Below are 17,595 nucleotides of genomic sequence, written 5' to 3' on the forward strand. Positions count from 1 at the left end.
TTAGTTTTAGTACATCAGTAGTTTGATAAAAACTTCCCTGATGAGACATTGATAGATGTGTTTACTGAGACTCTGGATGCAAGACTGTGAGTCACTGCTTTAAAAACTGTTTTTATTGTAATACCTGTACAAACTTTCCTAAATCTTACCCTCTGACATATGCCCTCCATGCAATAATACTAAGACTAACACAGAAACTAATTAAACTAAATACAAAACTGTGGTGATAAGTTTGCCTCGTGCCCTCTTTGCTTCAGGAAATGAAGATGCCTTCTTAAAAAAATTGATTAAAGACTGATAAATATCAGCAACTAACGCCAATGAATCTCATCTTATGGTGACAGCAGCCGACAGGGTCAAGGAGTTATTGCCAATGTTTGCTCTGAACTCAGGAATACTCATAGTAAAAGGTGCTTTACTGAGCTTTTTTAGATACCGTTCTTTGTTAGGGACAGGTCACATGACTGGAAAAGGAAAAAGAGGTTCAGCAAACAACCTGAAGTAGAAATGATGAACTATGAAGTAATAATACTTTAATTATTTCAGGAATAACTGATTTGTTAAGGGTTTTTAAATGAAAACATCAAACTCCAGTACACCCTGCAGTACTGCAGTGTCCTCATTTGTGAAATTTAATCCGATACTGATACTAACAAACGGATGTCCTTCCTCTCACCCTCTCAGGACCTCAAACGTCACTGCTCACACACCTGTAATGAAACTCTGACTTACACTGACCTCTGCTGTCTGGTTGTAAGCACTACAGCCAGCAGAAAAAACAACCTGCTCTGTATATTTCCATCTCCATCTTTTAAAGTGTTGGCTTTTTAGAGTAGGCTTTCATGATTTATGTTTCATAGTTAACTTTATTTAGTATATATCGAATCATACACCCAGAATCCAGTTTTCCAGCCTGAAGGCACGCCTTCAAGAGCACGTCATTTTATTGAACATTCAACAAGTTTTGCACGATTAAATCATCCCCAGGGTGAGACCATAATTGCTGAGGCCTGCTGTGAAGTCCTCTGAGGCATCTGATAGTGAACAATCAGAGGAAATGAACTGTGGTGCACGCCATCACAATCGCCTCCCTGAAACATTTGGATACACTGGACAAGATCCATCACACACTGCAGAGCTACAGTACGGGAGGAACATAACAGCACCACAGCGGATGGAAGCTCCGAAAACAATTTAGAGATGCACAAGAAGACGATACCAAGAAAAGAGTGGAACTTTGGACGTGTTTCAAGTATTTTATAGAAAGCCTGCTCTCTATGACATGATACAGATCCAAGAGTAGAAAAAATTGTGTGAAACTAAGTGTTTAAAACTTTTGACTCATGGGGATCATTTATTCACACACTGACTTCTTTTACCATGTTTAACATGAACATCTGCCCCTGGAACAGGAGAGATGTGACAGGAAATAAAGAGTTTGGCCTCTTTTTCACTTTATTCCGGTCTGAACACATGCTGGTTAAAGTGCAGCTCACACACAAACCTGGCTCATCACGGTCTAAAAAAACCAACCCGTTAATTTTCCATCAGGCTGATGAAATATTTGCATAAAAAAAGATCAGAAAACCAGATTCAGGGTATTAAATAACATCAAGTCGTGGCAAAAAATAAAAATAACAGTTCTCCATTGGTTCTGTACATGTTCTTCATAAGGCATAAGTGTAATCATGGTTCACACACGTACGCACGCACACACACGCACACACACACACACATACACACACACACACACACACACATACACACACACACACAGAGTCTACTGCGCCTCCTCAGCCTGTTGTGTAGGAGTAGGAGGCGGAGGTGTTTTGGGCCTGCTCTGCTCCTCCGTTGCCACTCCATCAATGGTTGCTCCAGTTGCCGGTGTTGCCACAGAGCTGCTGGCGTTCGCCGCCTCAGACCCGCTCTGCAGAAACTTCCTCAGGTCTTTGAGAGCCGGTCGGAGCATCTGCACCAACGCGAGCAGGGCGGCCTGCGTGCCCTCCAGTGCCTGAGCTTGCCTCTCCTGGGCAAAGGCCTGCGCCTCCTGGGAGCGCCGCATCATCTGCAGCAGCTCGTTCTGGCCCTCCAGGTGCTGGGCGATCTGGCGGATGTGCACGTTGGTGACTCGCTGCTCCTGCAACAGGCGGGCGGAGTTCAGAGCAATGCGGCTCTTCAGCTCCTGCGGTTTGGCCTGACTCTGAGATGGCGGCGGGGAAACGGAAGACGAGGCCAGCATCTCCATGGGAGCCTCGACTGCGGCCACCACAGTCGGGGCAGAGTCGCCCTCAGTGGTGGTGCAGTACTCCACCACGCCGCCATCCTCCAGAGTGTGGTACGTCGTCTCAGCTGGAAGCAGGAATCAGTTTCAGACGTTTATTAAAAGCCTCACAGAGAACGTGAAGAAACAACTGCTTTGAATTCATGTCTGAAACATCTTTCTATTGTGCCGAAGAAATATCGACTGAAGCTGAATTAGGGCTTGGCTGTACTGTCATGTAATACCAATAAGCAGCAGAAGATGGCGCAGTGAATCAGTGTAACCTTTATTCCTTTAACCAGGCAGAAAGAAAAACATGGTATTTAATGATAAGAAAGCTAAACGTTAAAATGTTGACCCCTGGTAGTGATTAAATCTGTAGGATAATTACAAAATGCACCTTTTAAAGCGCAGCAGTTCAACACCAGACAGTCCAGTAGAGTTGTGATTAGAAACTCTGATGGCTCTGCAAGTGTCACGGCTAAAGTTTGAACATTTGCAAAGAAATGAAACGTACCATTCAGCTTTGAGTCGTCACAGACTGTCCCGGCACCGGCTGGAAGAGCTGAAAGACAAACAGAGGAAGAAGCTAAAACCTCAATGAAACTATCAGCAAATCTTTAATATGTATTTTTTATTTTAAAAATGTAACTCTAAATTTAAATGTTACATTTAGGTTTACATTTTTGTAATTTATTATCATAGTCATATGATCAGATTTCATATTTATAATCCAAATTAGTATTTAATTAAAATATTAAAATGTAATATTAGGATTTAACATTTACTACATTACTTTTAAATTTTTGGTGTCAAATGTTGCCCACTTGGCTTTCAATAGCTAACTATGGTAGTATCCAGTCTGTGTCTTTAATATTTAGATTTAACATTTTGCATTTATGTTTAAATGTTTTTATAATCATACATTATACACTATATATTATGTTTAAAAGTATCTTATAATAATAGATAATAATTTAAATTTAACATTTAGAATTTAGTACATTTGTGGTTGAATGCAGTTTGAATGTAATTCCTACTTTTTAGTATGTATCCCACAGATTTAATTAAAAGACTTCATTAACCTATTAACTTTTAAATGTAAATTTAATAAGCTATTAGCTTTTTGTTTACATGTAATAATACATTTAAAAATACTTACATAAAATATTAAGCCTGTGTCGTTATTATGTAGTTTTAGTTATTTTGCATTTCATGTAGTATTTTGGATTAGAATGCAATATTAAACCATACTTGTAAACATTTAACTTACAGACCAATTTTTAACTTTGCATTTATTGTTCAGGTATAAACATAAATGTAACTAAACTATAATGTTTACTGTGACATTTAATAACATTTTCATTCACTTTTTTCTGTCTGCGTTTTCAGTTGTTTCAGAAAATACTCACTCAATATTCACACTTAATTTTTTTACAGTGTTACGCGCACAGTTATTTTCGGTACGCTTCACTTTCCGTACTTCACCGTGCGGCACTCACCCTCCGTCAGAGTGACGGTTGCGGCGGCGTTGACGGTCACAGGTAAGGTGATCTCCGCATCCGAGTCTCCGGCAGGTAGGCTGATGATGGTGGCCTCTCCCAGCAGGTTACAGATCCGCTGCTGCATGGCGGTGAGGATGACGGGAACTGGAGTGCAGTCCGCGGACGTCCCCTCGATGGCAGCCCGCGCTTGGGCCACCTTCCGCCGGACCTCCGTCTTCATGTCGGACCACTTCTTCTTGACCTCGGGCAGCTCGCGCGGACAGGTGGTGACCTGGTTCACCTTTTTCAGGATGTCCATCCACGCGTTATTCTTGGCCATGTGTGTGACTCCGGCATTGAAGTGGTTAACCAGTGTGTGCTTTTGTTTCTCTATTTCTTCCACTATAATTTCCACCTCCCTCTCCGAGAAATTCATTTTTCTCTTTTTGGCCACCGATGCCATAAGTGCAGAAAAGCGTCTTTACGGCAGGTAATTGTGCGTATTGTACGCAAAAATAGTAGGATTTACTCCGGTAATGTGCGCAACGTAATGGCTTCCAGAATCGGCTTCTTCTTCCTACTAACGACGCTTACGTTAGATGGAGGACGTAGCCCCGCCCACCGACGCTTCCATTGGTTGAGGATCTCGCGGTAATGCGGCATTCTCTCTTACTATTGGACCAAACAAAAGCCAATCAACTCAACAAGCCAAACAAAATGACGAAGTTAAAAAAAAGAAATGTTGCCGTTATCTCGCTTTTTTCCAAGTTACACTTGACTGAAAACAACGTTTGAAACGTAAAAAAGAAAACGTAAGGGGAACATGTCAGCTGGAATATGACTGCTTCATCTGGTTCATGAGCTACCCAACAACCTTGTTTCCATCTGCATTTGAACAAAGAATGTTTTCCATGTGTGATAACCGCAATGAAAACTACATAAGAGAAACAGTTTGCCCTAAGAATAAAGGAGGAAAAAGCTAACAGAGTCTGGTGCTCCATGTTTCTCTCTCTGTTTCATGTTTAAACTTGTAGTCTACATGGCAACAAATACCATGTCAGTGTTTTGGAGATTTTTTACCCCAAGAGTCAACTCATATTTGTTAATTTTGTAACAGTACCTCATCAGAGAATTGAACTTTGGCCTCCCACGTGACATGTGGGGACCCTCATGGGGACCGTCACCAATACCCTAACATAGAAAGGTGATTGAAAGCAAAAGGAAAAACCATCTGTCAATGGGGCATAAAAGACTAAATAAAGCAAGAAAACAAAGTGCAAATTCAAAAAAAGGTAGAAGACAAGGTGTATTAAGAAAAAAGGAAGACAAGAAGCAAAAAAAAAAAACAATTTTCACAATTATCATGAAACTGACACAAATCGACCAAAAATGGTAGATTGGGATGGGATGGTGGATAAAAGATGGTGAAGATAGAGCTCCCCAGAAACAAAAGTTCTGTCAGCTCTGCGCTCTTCAAGGTCACATTCAACATTTCAGTGTTTAAGGTGAAAAGATCACAAAGATTTAGTGATGTGCTGAAAAATGACAAAAAAAAAAATCAGATATTTGGGTTTAAGTAAGCAGAATTAGCTGGAACTTTAACTGGAACAGTTTGGTTTTTGTTTGTGGGTCTGGTGGTTAACACATCTGAATAACTGTCTTCCCATGCAGAGATTAAACCCTCATCATGTGGATACTTCCAAGCACTTCAACTGTCTCAATCTTTCCCACTGATCATCAATGGTAATTCTCTTCAGTAAGAATTTAATACCCTTACTGACCACAGTGTAGCACTGTTACACATCAAATTTGACTGTCGTAATAAATAAACCAGTGTCCCACACTGTCCTGGTATTACAGTTTCCTTTGTAAAATGAGCCTCTGCTGCCACCAGTTCTGTCCTTGTTTCTGATTGGTCAGATGCTACCGGCATCATCTCTTTCATGTCAGCACTCTTGCAGCGAGGTTAACAAACCCTGGGTTGACTTATCCCATTCATGACAAGCTTCACGTGGGTGCTGATGTTAGGATAAGAAAACCTGGACCAAGAAAATAGATCCTGCATATGTGGAGCTAGTTTCAGAGTGCAGGGCTGAGCTCTGAAGCTGCTTTTACGTCTCAGGGTAAAGAAAACTATTTGTTTCTACACTACATGAAAAGTTTGGACTTACCTTCAGGACTTGATTTCTGTTTTGTTTTTACTTTTACCTTGTTTTATATTGTGCAGTTTTGTCGTGGTTGCTTTGGTTTAGAAGCTTCAACCTTTTTGTTTTCCCCCATCACTACTTTTAATGTACCACCTCAGTATTACCCCACATCACATGTGGAACACCATGTTTTATTTCTTCTTTTTTTGCACCTGTTTGGTACCTTTTAATTTTCCCATTGTTCCCTGTGTTGATTTGTCTTTTAGTGTTTTGTGCTTTTGAACCACTTGTTTTTTTTAATCAGTTGATTATTTCAGATTCTTTTCCAGTGTGTGTGTTTTTGGAAGCATGTGTGTTTGTGTTGTGTATTTTTGCCAGTAACCCAGCAACCAGATTTGATCCATTGTCACCCAGTTGTTATTCGGGGTCCTTTTCCACTTTTCTGTCTTCAGCGCTGCCGACAAACAGGGTTTAATATTTAATGAGGTTCAGTTTAGAGTGAGTTAAGAAGAGTTTCAGAACTAAACATTCATACGACTGTTTTGCACAAATTTTTAATGTGAGTATGTGTTTGAGTGTCCCCTGTGGTTCAGATGTAGAGCAGAATTGTCTAAGTTAACCACAGGCACAGCATGGTATCTACTATATTGGAGTGTTTAAAGACCTTGCAAATAGGAGGCTGAGGTACAACTCCTTGATGGAGATGAAGCTCTGTCCTTTCTTAAATGTTCGAGTTCATACTGTAAGCACTTTTTGAACCAGCTCAGCATTTCAGGTTCACCCATCAGATTTCCAAAAAGAGAAGCTTGACTCATCACTGCAGAGAACATGCAGTCTGCATGCCTTGGTGCTTGAATTTATACACCTGTGGTCATGGAAGTAATTGGAACACCTGAATTCAATCATTTGGATGGGTGAATGAAAATGTTTGCTGATCAGCAGAATGTCATCTTACATTTGTGTATCACAGCATATAGCCTAGTTTCATGTTTACTCTGATCAAATACTGGGATTCAAGGTCAAAATGACTCATAGAGTCCAGCTTTCAAAACTCTGTGACTTGGAACCAACGAGGAAGCCGATGCATTTAGTGATGCAAATAAGAGAAAAGTGTTGAAGGCAACATTATCCAGTCTGTGATCAAAAACTTTACATTTTAAAAGATCATTTATTTGCAATCCAGTCACACTTAGAAACTTGAGTTTTGGCCACTGTTACAAAAATATACGCAAAAGTTACCTTCATACCATACAGAGAAAATAATCAGATTCAGGAAAATAAGTGTAGAAAAACTAACACCACACCCAACCCTCTTCCCTAGAAGCAAATCCCTCCCAGTTGTGCAAATAAAAACACTTCTGTTCACTTGGAGGAAGCTGTGTCCAGGTGTTTGAGAGCTCCTCCCACCAGGTAAAGGCTTCCAGTAATGAGGACGTGGATCTCACTAGCTTCGCGGAGAGGAGCAGCTTTGGCCGTGAAGCTCGGTTTAACCGGCAGCGTCATCTTGGCCTGATCGGCCAGCATTGATTCCCTGCCTTGTATGATCCACTGGAGGGCGCTGAAGATGCACGGGAACACCAAGGTGTCCCCTCTGTGCTCAGGTAAATTAGGAAGTCTGTCCTCAGTCAGCAATGGATTATCTCCATTGTCATCCAGGTGGTTATGGAGGCGCCAGATCCTCTCATTGTCCCAGCAGTGAGTCAGCATTTCCTCCACAGACATGTCAAACTTCTTCTCCTGAACTGAAGGGGAAGAAGAAGGTGAAAGAATAAGTTCAAAGTTTTTGGCTCAGAATTATTCACTGGATAAAATCGTCTCTTCTTGCATAATCTGCATCTGGAAACACAGACTCCAACACAAACTCCACACAAGTAAACTATAAAAATGTGCTTCAGATAAGATTAGATTACAACTGCACACTTCTGGACACCGATACTGCGCCCAGACTGATTTTATATAGAACGATCTGTACAGGTGCAAACAGGTTCAGCAAACTCACTGGAGGTGCTGACTTCGGCGATGCATGGGCAGAACACAGCAAAGTCAAAGTGGCACGGCTGCAAAGAAACAAGACATGCAAAAAAAAAGTTTTCAACTCTATACGTACTGTCACGTCCTTGCCAACATACCTACAAATATGTAGGGGTGGCTGTAGCTCAGGTGGTAGAGCAGGTCATCTACTGATCGGAAGGTTGGTGGTTCGATCCCTGGCTTCCCCAGTCTGCATGCCAAATATCCTTGGGCAAGATACTAACCCCAAATTGCTCTCCGATGCATCCATCGGAGTATGAATGTGTGTGTGAATGTTACTTAGAAAGCACTTAGAAAAATGTGCTTGTGAATGGGTTAATGTACAAGTTGTGTACAGCGCTTTGAGTGCTCAGAAAGAGTAGAAAAGCGCTATATAAGAACCAGTCCATTTACCATTTACAAATGCATTCAGGTTCGAAGAACTACTCACCACCAGGAGTTTAAGGAAAGCAGCTGCGTCCCTCTCTCCTGTAACGTTGAACAGTAAAACTCTGGCCACAGGGCCACTGAAACACAAACACATCAAAGTGTCACATCACATAGCATTTGATGTAAAACATTCCTGTAGATCCACCTACAACTGGAACACACACTCTGGTCCATTTTGTTAACAACAGAGACCGCACTAAATGTTTAAATTAAAAATTCTAGCACATCTTTTTTTTTTTTTAGCTCACCTGGCGTTCCTCTCGTGCTCAGCTGCAGTCTCTCTAAACCATTCAGAACAGGCCTGGATGCTGTGCAGGGTGTGAGCTCCATCCAGGAAGTAGGTGACCGCTCCATCTTTTAGGGTCTGGCTCCTGCCGGGCCACTCGGTATCTGCCAACCCTGAGAGCAAACGCATTCACTGTTACATCAGCTGGCCTTGGGTGGGTCCTGTTGTTATCTCATTGGCTCTGCAGGACTCACCTTTCACCATCATGGGGCTGGGACTGAACGCAGTCGCCTGAAGCATCCCGCCATTGTTAACAGTGCTACAGGGGAAGCTATTCTCTGTTCAGAGAGGACAGGTACATTGAAGGTACACTAACCAAAGCTTGCAGTTATTATTTGCATTATTTTGTACTAATCATTTATTTATTTATTTCTGGATATATGTTTAAACATCAGCCCAACCTGGTAGACCCCTCATCTGAAGCCAGGTGTGACTCAGCTGGAGGGCGAGGGAGGCGTTGGAGCGCTGGTGCCGCCCTGCAAGACCCAGGTGCAAAGGTCCACATTCTGCCTGGTAGTCCTCCAGCTGTGGACACACCCACAGTGGACACTGCAACAACAGGTTGGAGAGAGTTATAGAAAGCTGAAGCTTCACTTTCCTGTGTGATGTGACTGAAAGTGGACTCCTACTCCGATCTCTTTGGCCCGCTCCTCGAGCACGGGCATGGTGCCCTCTGGCTGTCTGATGGTGAAGGCGGGGACTCCAGGCTGCAAACACAAAAATGCAGCATTACTAAAAGAATCACGCATTCAGACTGAAACAGTGACTCACTCCTAATGTGAACAGACCTTGAAGATGCCCGCTTTGTGCCAGGCGATCTGTTTGATGGTGTCTCCCAGAATATCAGTGTGGTCTATGTCCAGGAAGGAGATGCCACACACCCACGGCCTCCTGTTGAAACACGCAGGGGTCATAGTGAGACCGAGACTGTACACTGAGCAAGTACCACAAGATGGCAAGATGGAAAAATCAACTACACCCCCCACCCCACCCACACAACAATAAGAAAAATCTAATCCTCTATAAATGAGAAATGTAAATAGTGTAAAAAACAATTTTTAAACAGACGTAATTTTGAGAACATTAAAAATAATTTTGTATTTCAGCAAAAAGTGTAAGAAGACAGACTCCAGTGACTCTTATGACAAAGGCTTTTTAAATGTATCCACTTGGTACCATTTTAGTTAATGTTTTGATTAGGAAGCTTTTCCATTGTTTGTGATGTTTTGCATGTTATGCCAAAGACTTATGCTCTGCTAAGTTTACATCTCACCGTATTATGTTGGTGTTGTCGTACGCTCCACCGATACCAACTTCAATCACAGCTAGATCCACCTGAGCAAAGAGAAAGAGCCATTTAGATCCAAGGAGTGTTTATAGTAAATAAGAACCATCTGTTGGTGAAATAAACAGGACTTATCGTTCAAGTAAATCTGAGCTCTGAGAATTACACACAAGCTTTTCTTATACACATCCAGAAGGGCTCATTTCTGAAGAAACTTTTGAAATCTAATGTTAACTGCACCACTGCCTGTAGGGCAGATACATGCATACATAACATGTGTCAGGAATAAATTCCATATAAACATTTTCTGGCTGCTTTTGACAATGTACCTTCTCCTGAAGGAAGATATGGAAGGCCAAGATGGTGAGGATACCAAAATATGTCGGCATCGTCCCTCCGTGAGCGTCCTGAGGAGGTTAAAGGGAAAAAAAGTTACGACTCTTCAATCAGCTTGTTTATACACCAAAGATTATATATTTTATCTAATTTCTTCTAAATGATCACATCAGGTCATGAGACTGAGGGTTTTAATTTAATTAATTTTAAGATGTTACCTTTCAAATATGGTCTCAAATTTATTAAAAGTGATGGCTTCTTCTACTTCTCTTTTCAGCTGATTTTTTCATGGTTCACCACAATGGATCATCTGCCTCTATCTCACCCTATCCCAGCATCTTCCTCTTCATGTCCTCCTTCACTTCACCCATGAATCTTCCCTGTGGTCTTCCTCTTCTCCTCCTGCCTGGCAGGTCCATTTAATCATCCTTTGTCCAATATATCCTACGCTGTCCCTCTGATGACATTTTCTATCCTGCTCACTTTTAGGTAAATCTTAACATCATTTAAAGTTTCTTATCTTAAATTCCAGAGTTTAATATAGTTTTAAATCTTCCAGAAGTAACATAAGTGAAGAAGGGGAAGGTCTAATTTCCATATCTAAAGCAGGTCTGTATTATGTTAAAGAAATCAAAACTGGACTTTGAAGCAACACCGAGTTATACCACAAGATGGCGCAAAGAGTCATTGTAACCTTTACTAAAAATGGCAAATCAAGCCTGGGAAAAGACAAAACCTTGCGAAGAAATTGCCCTAAAGCAGTGATTCTCAAACTGTGGTACTTGGGCTCTCTCTGGTGGTATGCGGGAAATCTCCAATTTTTTTTAAAGATTAAATAATATACCATTGTGGAGGTATGCAAAGACGACACAACAGTTCCTGAGGCTCTTCTGGGAGCCGGAGTCAACGAGAAGACGCCTCCCAGAGTGTGAGTCCTCTATGAAGAGCAGCCTTTCGGAGGCCCCCAGGAGAATTGGTGGGGGGCTGTGGGAGATGTCATCGGTGAGTCAGGAACTATTGCCTGGATGCCATCCGCTTCTTCTGCGAGTGAGCGGTAATCCTTCGCGGACCGCAGCAGGGAGCTGGCAAGGCCAGCTCACACCGGCATCTGTTGGAGGAAGGCGTGAGTGAAGAGGAATCCGCTGTCATCCATTCCTAGCAAGGACAGCGTGCTTTCCATGAGCTCGAGAGCGGTGCCAACACCAAGGCCCAAGAGATAGAGGAGTTTCTCGGCCTGCATTGGAGAGGGAGTAGCGCCGTAGCAGCAGCGGCTTGAGAGCGGTGTATTTCCCTTGTGTGGTGGGATCCCGGAGGAGGGTCATCACACGGCAAAAATTAAAGCGTACAGCTTTGCTATCACTTCCGACATAAATGAAGACAGAAAACTAAACAGCAGTGACATTTGTAGGGTTACTGAAGTTGGGCTAGCTGGTATATAATAATGTGCTACGTGGTAGCTATAGCTACACAGCTATGGTTAGCATAACATAAACACAGTGAAGCTGGAGGCTGAACGTTTACTTTTATCCACTAGATAAAAGTTAACGTGAGAGTTCCTGATGGTCAGGGACAAATGCAATCGCATGGCAGGATGCTGTAAACAGACCAAACTTCAGTCAGGAGAACAACTGAGATATAAGGTTAGTCATTAATATACTGCTGCATGGGCTGAGCTGTAGTTACATGGTAAGGATTTAAAAACTGAGCTTTAAAATGAATAGTGATGCTAAAAACCGAGAGAGGCTGACAGTGATCACTGACTTTTTTTAGGGGCTTGTTCAGATTGAAGAACACAATACAAAGCATTAAAACATGTTAAAAACACAACAGCCTTTATAAAAGCAGAGTAGTTTGGACCCAGAAGCAGGGTTCATCAGGTCATCACTTAAAGATTGGATATCCCACCTGCTGCGAATGTTTTAATGCAGTACAGTTTAGTGATGGGATTTCCGGCTCTTTTTAGAGATCCGGCTCTTTCGGTTCGGCTCACTAAAAAGAGCCGGCTCTTTCGGCTCCGAACCGGCTCTTCAGGTTGTTTTTTTGCTTTAATTAATTTATTATTAACAATAATATAAAATTATGCACAAAAGGAATTACTAACGTTAAAAAAAAAGTGGTTTTATTCATATATGTTTATATATAAATATATGCGGTGGCCCCTAGAGACTAGTGATGGGTCGTTCGCGAACGAAATGGCTCTTAGAGCCGGCTCTTTGACGTGAACGACGCGAGCCGGCTCCTTATCGCGAGCCGTCACGTGGGGTTTTTTTTTCTTTCTCTCACCCTCTCTCTCTCTCTCGCACTTTTTTTCCGCTTCACTCTGCACGCGAGCCTTGTGCTTTACGCTGGGCAGAGGGGGGAGGGGCGGTAGTTACACTCAGTAGCACAGGAACAGAGCCAGAGGGAGAGAAAGAAAAAGAGAGCCAGGAACAACAACATCACATTAGAAAGGTATAGTAATCATCCACAACTATTTTCAGTTGCGGATGATAAAGGATTCAGAAAGTTTATTCATGCAGGTCCATATGACAGAGAATATGCATCTTCTTTTTGTTTTCATATTTTAATTTATATTTAATTGTGTTGTGGTTTGCAGTGTTTTGTGTTGTTTCACTTTAAATTTGTAAAAGGAAAAAGCTGAAAATTTAAATAGTTAAAATTTGAAATGTGAATAGTTGATTTTTGTATTATATGATTTACTTATTACATTTTATGTGGAGTGAATAAATAAAAGTATATTTACGGTGGCCCCTACAGACAAAGCACATACAAACTTCAAATCACGTACAAACTCAAAAACACGTACAAACTCCGAAGCACGTAAAAACACGTACAAACTCCGAAGCACGTAAAAACACGTACAAACTCCGAAGCACGTACAAACTCCGAAGCACGTAAAAACTCCAAAGCACGTAAAAACTCAAAAGCACGTAAAAACTCAGAAGCATGTAAAAACTCAAAACACGTACAAAAGACAACAGAAGTGCTCCAGGATGCTAGGGCGCAGTGTTGAGCTTTTGTTACCTAATGGCTACACAAGCCAGCAAGTACCAACGACCGGATTTGGTGTGTGGTAGTAACAGGTAAATGAACTTTTTTTTTTTTTAATTATTTGAATATATATGAGTGCCTGTGTATAAATACACAAACAATACACACATGCTTTCATGCTTTCAATTGTGTAATTTAAGTGATCTAGTAGCTCTGCTTTGGAAGTTCAGTTCATGCTAGAAATGTGTTTTGGAGTTTGTACGTGTTTTGTCTCTACTAGTGATGGGATTTCCGGCTCTTTTTAGAGATCCGGCTCTTTCGGTTCGGCTCACTAAAAAGAGCCGGCTCTTTCGGCTCCGAACCGGCTCTTCAGGTTGTTTTTTTGCTTTAATTAATTTATTATTAACAATAATATAAAATTATGCACAAAAGGAATTACTAACGTTAAAAAAAAAGTGGTTTTATTCATATATGTTTATATATAAATATATGCGGTGGCCCCTAGAGACAAAACACATACAAACTCCAAAACACATTTCTAGCATGAACTGAACTTCCAAAGCAGAGCTACTAGATCACTTAAATTACACAATTGAAAGCATGAAAGCATGTGTGTATTGTTTGTGTATTTATACACAGGCACTCATATATATTCAAATAATTAAAAAAAAAAAAAGTTCATTTACCTGTTACTACCACACACCAAATCCGGTCGTTGGTACTTGCTGGCTTGTGTAGCCATTAGGTAACAAAAGCTCAACACTGCGCCCTAGCATCCTGGAGCACTTCTGTTGTCTTTTGTACGTGTTTTGAGTTTTTACATGCTTCTGAGTTTTTACGTGCTTTTGAGTTTTTACGTGCTTTGGAGTTTTTACGTGCTTCGGAGTTTGTACGTGCTTCGGAGTTTGTACGTGTTTTTACGTGCTTCGGAGTTTGTACGTGTTTTTGAGTTTGTACGTGATTTGAAGTTTGTATGTGCTTTGTCTGTAGGGGCCACCGTAAATATACTTTTATTTATTCACTCCACATAAAATGTAATAAGTAAATCATATAATACAAAAATCAACTATTCACATTTCAAATTTTAACTATTTAAATTTTCAGCTTTTTCCTTTTACAAATTTAAAGTGAAACAACACAAAACACTGCAAACCACAACACAATTAAATATAAATTAAAATATGAAAACAAAAAGAAGATGCATATTCTCTGTCATATGGACCTGCATGAATAAACTTTCTGAATCCTTTATCATCTGCAACCGAAAATAGTTGTGGATGATTACTATACCTTTCTAATGTGATGTTGTTGTTCCTGGCTCTCTTTTTCTTTCTCTCCCTCTGGCTCTGTTCCTGTGCTACTGAGTGTAACTACCGCCCCTCCCCCCTCTGCCCAGCGTAAAGCACAAGGCTCGCGTGCAGAGTGAAGCGGAAAAAAAGTGCGAGAGAGAGAGAGAGAGGGTGAGAGAAAGAAAAAAAAACCCCACGTGACGGCTCGCGATAAGGAGCCGGCTCGCGTCGTTCACGTCAAAGAGCCGGCTCTAAGAGCCATTTCGTTCGCGAACGACCCATCACTACTGCACAATGTTGCTACCAGAATTTTTTTTTCTCTGCAATTCGAACGTAAAACGTCTGTACACAGTTTACCAGCAGTTTAGCTACCAATCAACAGCGATCACACAAACTCAAAATTTAAGGCGGACCCACTTAAGGTGGTCTGATAATATGGCGTGAAACACAACAACATAAAGTTGTTTTAAAATAATAATTAAAAAAGATTATTGAAATCAATTTTATTCACAACCATGAACTTTATTTTTAACATCTTCTTTTGCTGTTGATTTTTTTTTTATCAGAAGGTTAACAATGATATACTGCAGGCCTAACTTTTAATCTGTATATCAGTATCTGAATTTAAAAAAAAAAAAAAATACTATCAATTTTATTGTCTTTCACTGCTGATATTTGCTTTTTTTTTTTTTTTTTAAATGGTATTTACTGGTTGTATTATTACGGTGGACCCTATTTTTTAACATCTTGCTTCTGTAAAAATGAATGTTTTTGTTTGCTTAAAAATCTACAGCTTTATACTGTGAATTCCAATGTGCACAACCCCAAAAGATGTAGTTTTACTCAAATAATACCGTAAAATCTAGGTTTTTCAGACATTTTCAACATTACAATATTTAATTGTAAAATGTATGCATATTTATTTGTTTTCACAGAAAATATTTATAATTTCAACATTTTATTACAGTAAAAAACAAAGTTTTATCCAGTCTCACAATTAACGGTTATTCAATCTATTTAATACAAAGTTTTTGGTTTTACGCTCCATTACCGTTGGAATTTGACGGTGTTTTGCTGTATATTTTACTGACTTTTGTTACAGTGTATGTTCTCAAACGGTCGCTTCTTATTCTTGGGCGGCGGTTTCCTGTTACTGTCAGATAATGTGACAGCAAGCAATTTCCTTTATTATTGCAAAGAGCAAGCAGTTAGTCGTGCAGCTGGTTTAACATGAACAGAAATATAAACACTTTTAGCTTTAGTATATCAGCAATAATGAATAATAAAATGTCTTAAACTTAAAAATCCTCTAACAAATCTGATCAAGGTTATTTAAATGCTGCAAAAGAAGAATGGATTGGAATAAAAAAAAATACATATCCTAACCTTAATTACTGGGGAAGAATAATGAATGATGCTCATAATGAGTAAAAAGTAAACTGACTGCATTTTTTTTTTTTTTGCATGATTCACTTTTAATGTGTATGTATAATATAATACAGATACATAAAAAAACCACTCCCAAAACAGAATAAATTATTACAAATAAATTATTACAAAATATTAATAAAAAAAACTATAAAAATGGAGCCAACTATAGAATGTATAAAATGTATGAAAAAATCTTTATTGCAGACACTAATTTTGTGTTGTAAGATTTATGAGTTTCATGCTTTCATAGTGGTCCTTGGGAGAGCTTAACATTTTTTATCAGGTGGTACACACTGTAAAAAGTTTGAGAAACACTGATAAGTGTATGTGTGCTTTTGGAAAACATTTAAAGCTGCTGTACAGAATCTTTTGAAACAAGCTTAAAACATTTTTAGAATATAAACAGAGCATCTGCTTCTCGTTACAGCTCCTCACTCCACCAGGGCTGTTTGGCTCTTTCTAATAGTGAGCAAATGTGATGTACGTACTGCGGCAGTCATACAGACAACTGGACGGTCCAAAAGTTGGCCTACCTATTACTGGCTGAGGTTTTAGTAGAGTTGTGGCTGAACCACATAAAAATATATCATTAATTTTAATCTCCGCAAGCAATTACAGTGTTATGTTGGAATGTTGTTAAAGAGGGTCAAAAATGTTTCAACCCAGTTTGTTTTGCAGATTCTGTATAACAGCTTTAATATAGGGAGGACACAACTTCCAGATTGTGAGTAAAATCAGGTTTTTTCTCATTTTCAGTTTAACAGTTTGTGTTGTGCCTGTCACTGTTCCCTGTCTGTTTCCTTACCTGGTTCTTCTTGGTTCTTACTTTCTCCTCACGTTCCCTCTTTCCTCTCTCCCTCTTTGGACTGACAATCATACACAAATAGATTGTATTCAATTAGATGAAAAATTACATTACATGAAAGAAATACTATTAAGATCACTAATGAAAAAGTCCTCTCTCAGTGTACTACAACCAAAAGGCAAATAACCAAACTGCATGTATATCTAATAAAATATATAAATATTGAAATATAAATATTGCTGAAGCACCCCCAAAAATGGGCTAAAATCGCCCCTGTTATCAACTTTCCTTCTGACATGCTGTCTGTGTTGAGCGCTCAGTGGATCTGCGCTCCACAGTGCAGCCTAGGCGGAGTAGTCGAACGCAAATTCACTGAGTGCAGGGCAAGCTAGCAAGACAGAAGTTAAGCTCTCGTTGTAACATGGCAAATTGAACCTCCCCCACCCTCATTCAGATCTGGCATTTGGAACTATTTTGGTTTTCATGTGAAGTATGACCCTGAAGGTAAGCGTGTCATGGACAAAAGTAAAACAGTATGTCGGATGTGACAGTAATGCTCAATTACATGGGTGGGAACTAATGCATTAGCGCAGTTCCAGCCCCATGCAAGGGGTGATCCGTGGTAGCTCATTAATGGAGATTTGCCATGTTGTGCCGGTAACGTCATTTTAACGAGATTAACGCTGACAGCACTAGTGGGAACACAACGAATATGACTGCACATTTACTCCGACATCATCCTAGTGCAAAGACAAGTGGAAGCAGACACAAACAACAAGCACGCATGCTACAAACTTTACCCGAGTCATTTAGACAGCCGT

General features: G+C 40.2%; 2 protein-coding genes across 2 annotated transcripts; both read right to left on the reverse strand.

The window, feature by feature from the left end:
• Positions 1-857: 857 nt before the first annotated feature.
• On the reverse strand, positions 858-4,326 carry naif1 (nuclear apoptosis inducing factor 1). Its single transcript, XM_006782132.3, has 3 exons — positions 3,763-4,326; positions 2,778-2,825; positions 858-2,349 (listed from the first exon to the last, which is right to left on the reverse strand). Exons 1-3 carry the CDS (start codon positions 4,205-4,207, stop codon positions 1,781-1,783), a joined length of 1,062 nt encoding a protein of 353 aa, XP_006782195.2. The 5' UTR covers positions 4,208-4,326; the 3' UTR covers positions 858-1,780.
• A 2,713-nt stretch (positions 4,327-7,039) lies between these two features.
• fpgs (folylpolyglutamate synthase) lies at positions 7,040-12,187 on the reverse strand. Its single transcript, XM_087843466.1, has 10 exons — positions 10,252-12,187; positions 9,911-9,972; positions 9,426-9,528; positions 9,267-9,344; positions 9,039-9,186; positions 8,832-8,915; positions 8,600-8,750; positions 8,353-8,428; positions 7,891-7,948; positions 7,040-7,633 (listed from the first exon to the last, which is right to left on the reverse strand). The coding sequence occupies exons 1-10, from the start codon at positions 10,309-10,311 to the stop codon at positions 7,254-7,256; spliced, it is 1,200 nt and encodes a 399-aa protein (XP_087699592.1). The 5' UTR covers positions 10,312-12,187; the 3' UTR covers positions 7,040-7,253.
• Positions 12,188-17,595: the final 5,408 nt, after the last annotated feature.

The sequence above is a fragment of the Neolamprologus brichardi genome, chromosome 7 (genome assembly GCF_056152115.1).
Source record: "Neolamprologus brichardi isolate AB-2024 chromosome 7, ASM5615211v1, whole genome shotgun sequence".
Taxonomy (NCBI): Eukaryota; Metazoa; Chordata; class Actinopteri; order Cichliformes; family Cichlidae; genus Neolamprologus; species Neolamprologus brichardi.

What these genes read in the sequence shown, in the direction of transcription:
- naif1 (XM_006782132.3), bottom strand. Translation starts at nt 4,207, where the DNA reads ATGGCATCGGTGGCCAAAAAGAGAAAAATGAATTTCTCGGAGAGGGAG. An exon ending in AACCGTCACTCTGACGGAGG is followed by an intron (nt 2,826 to 3,762) that starts GTGAGTGCCGCA and finishes TTTGTCTTTCAG; the next exon opens with CTCTTCCAGCCGGTGCCGGG. An exon ending in TGACGACTCAAAGCTGAATG is followed by an intron (nt 2,350 to 2,777) that starts GTACGTTTCATT and finishes TCCTGCTTCCAG; the next exon opens with CTGAGACGACGTACCACACT.
- fpgs (XM_087843466.1), bottom strand. Translation starts at nt 10,311, where the DNA reads ATGCCGACATATTTTGGTATCCTCACCATCTTGGCCTTCCATATCTTC. An exon ending in ACAAAGCGGGCATCTTCAAG is followed by an intron (nt 9,345 to 9,425) that starts GTCTGTTCACAT and finishes TTGTGTTTGCAG; the next exon opens with CCTGGAGTCCCCGCCTTCAC. An exon ending in TCAGATGAGGGGTCTACCAG is followed by an intron (nt 8,916 to 9,038) that starts GTTGGGCTGATG and finishes CTCTCTGAACAG; the next exon opens with AGAATAGCTTCCCCTGTAGC.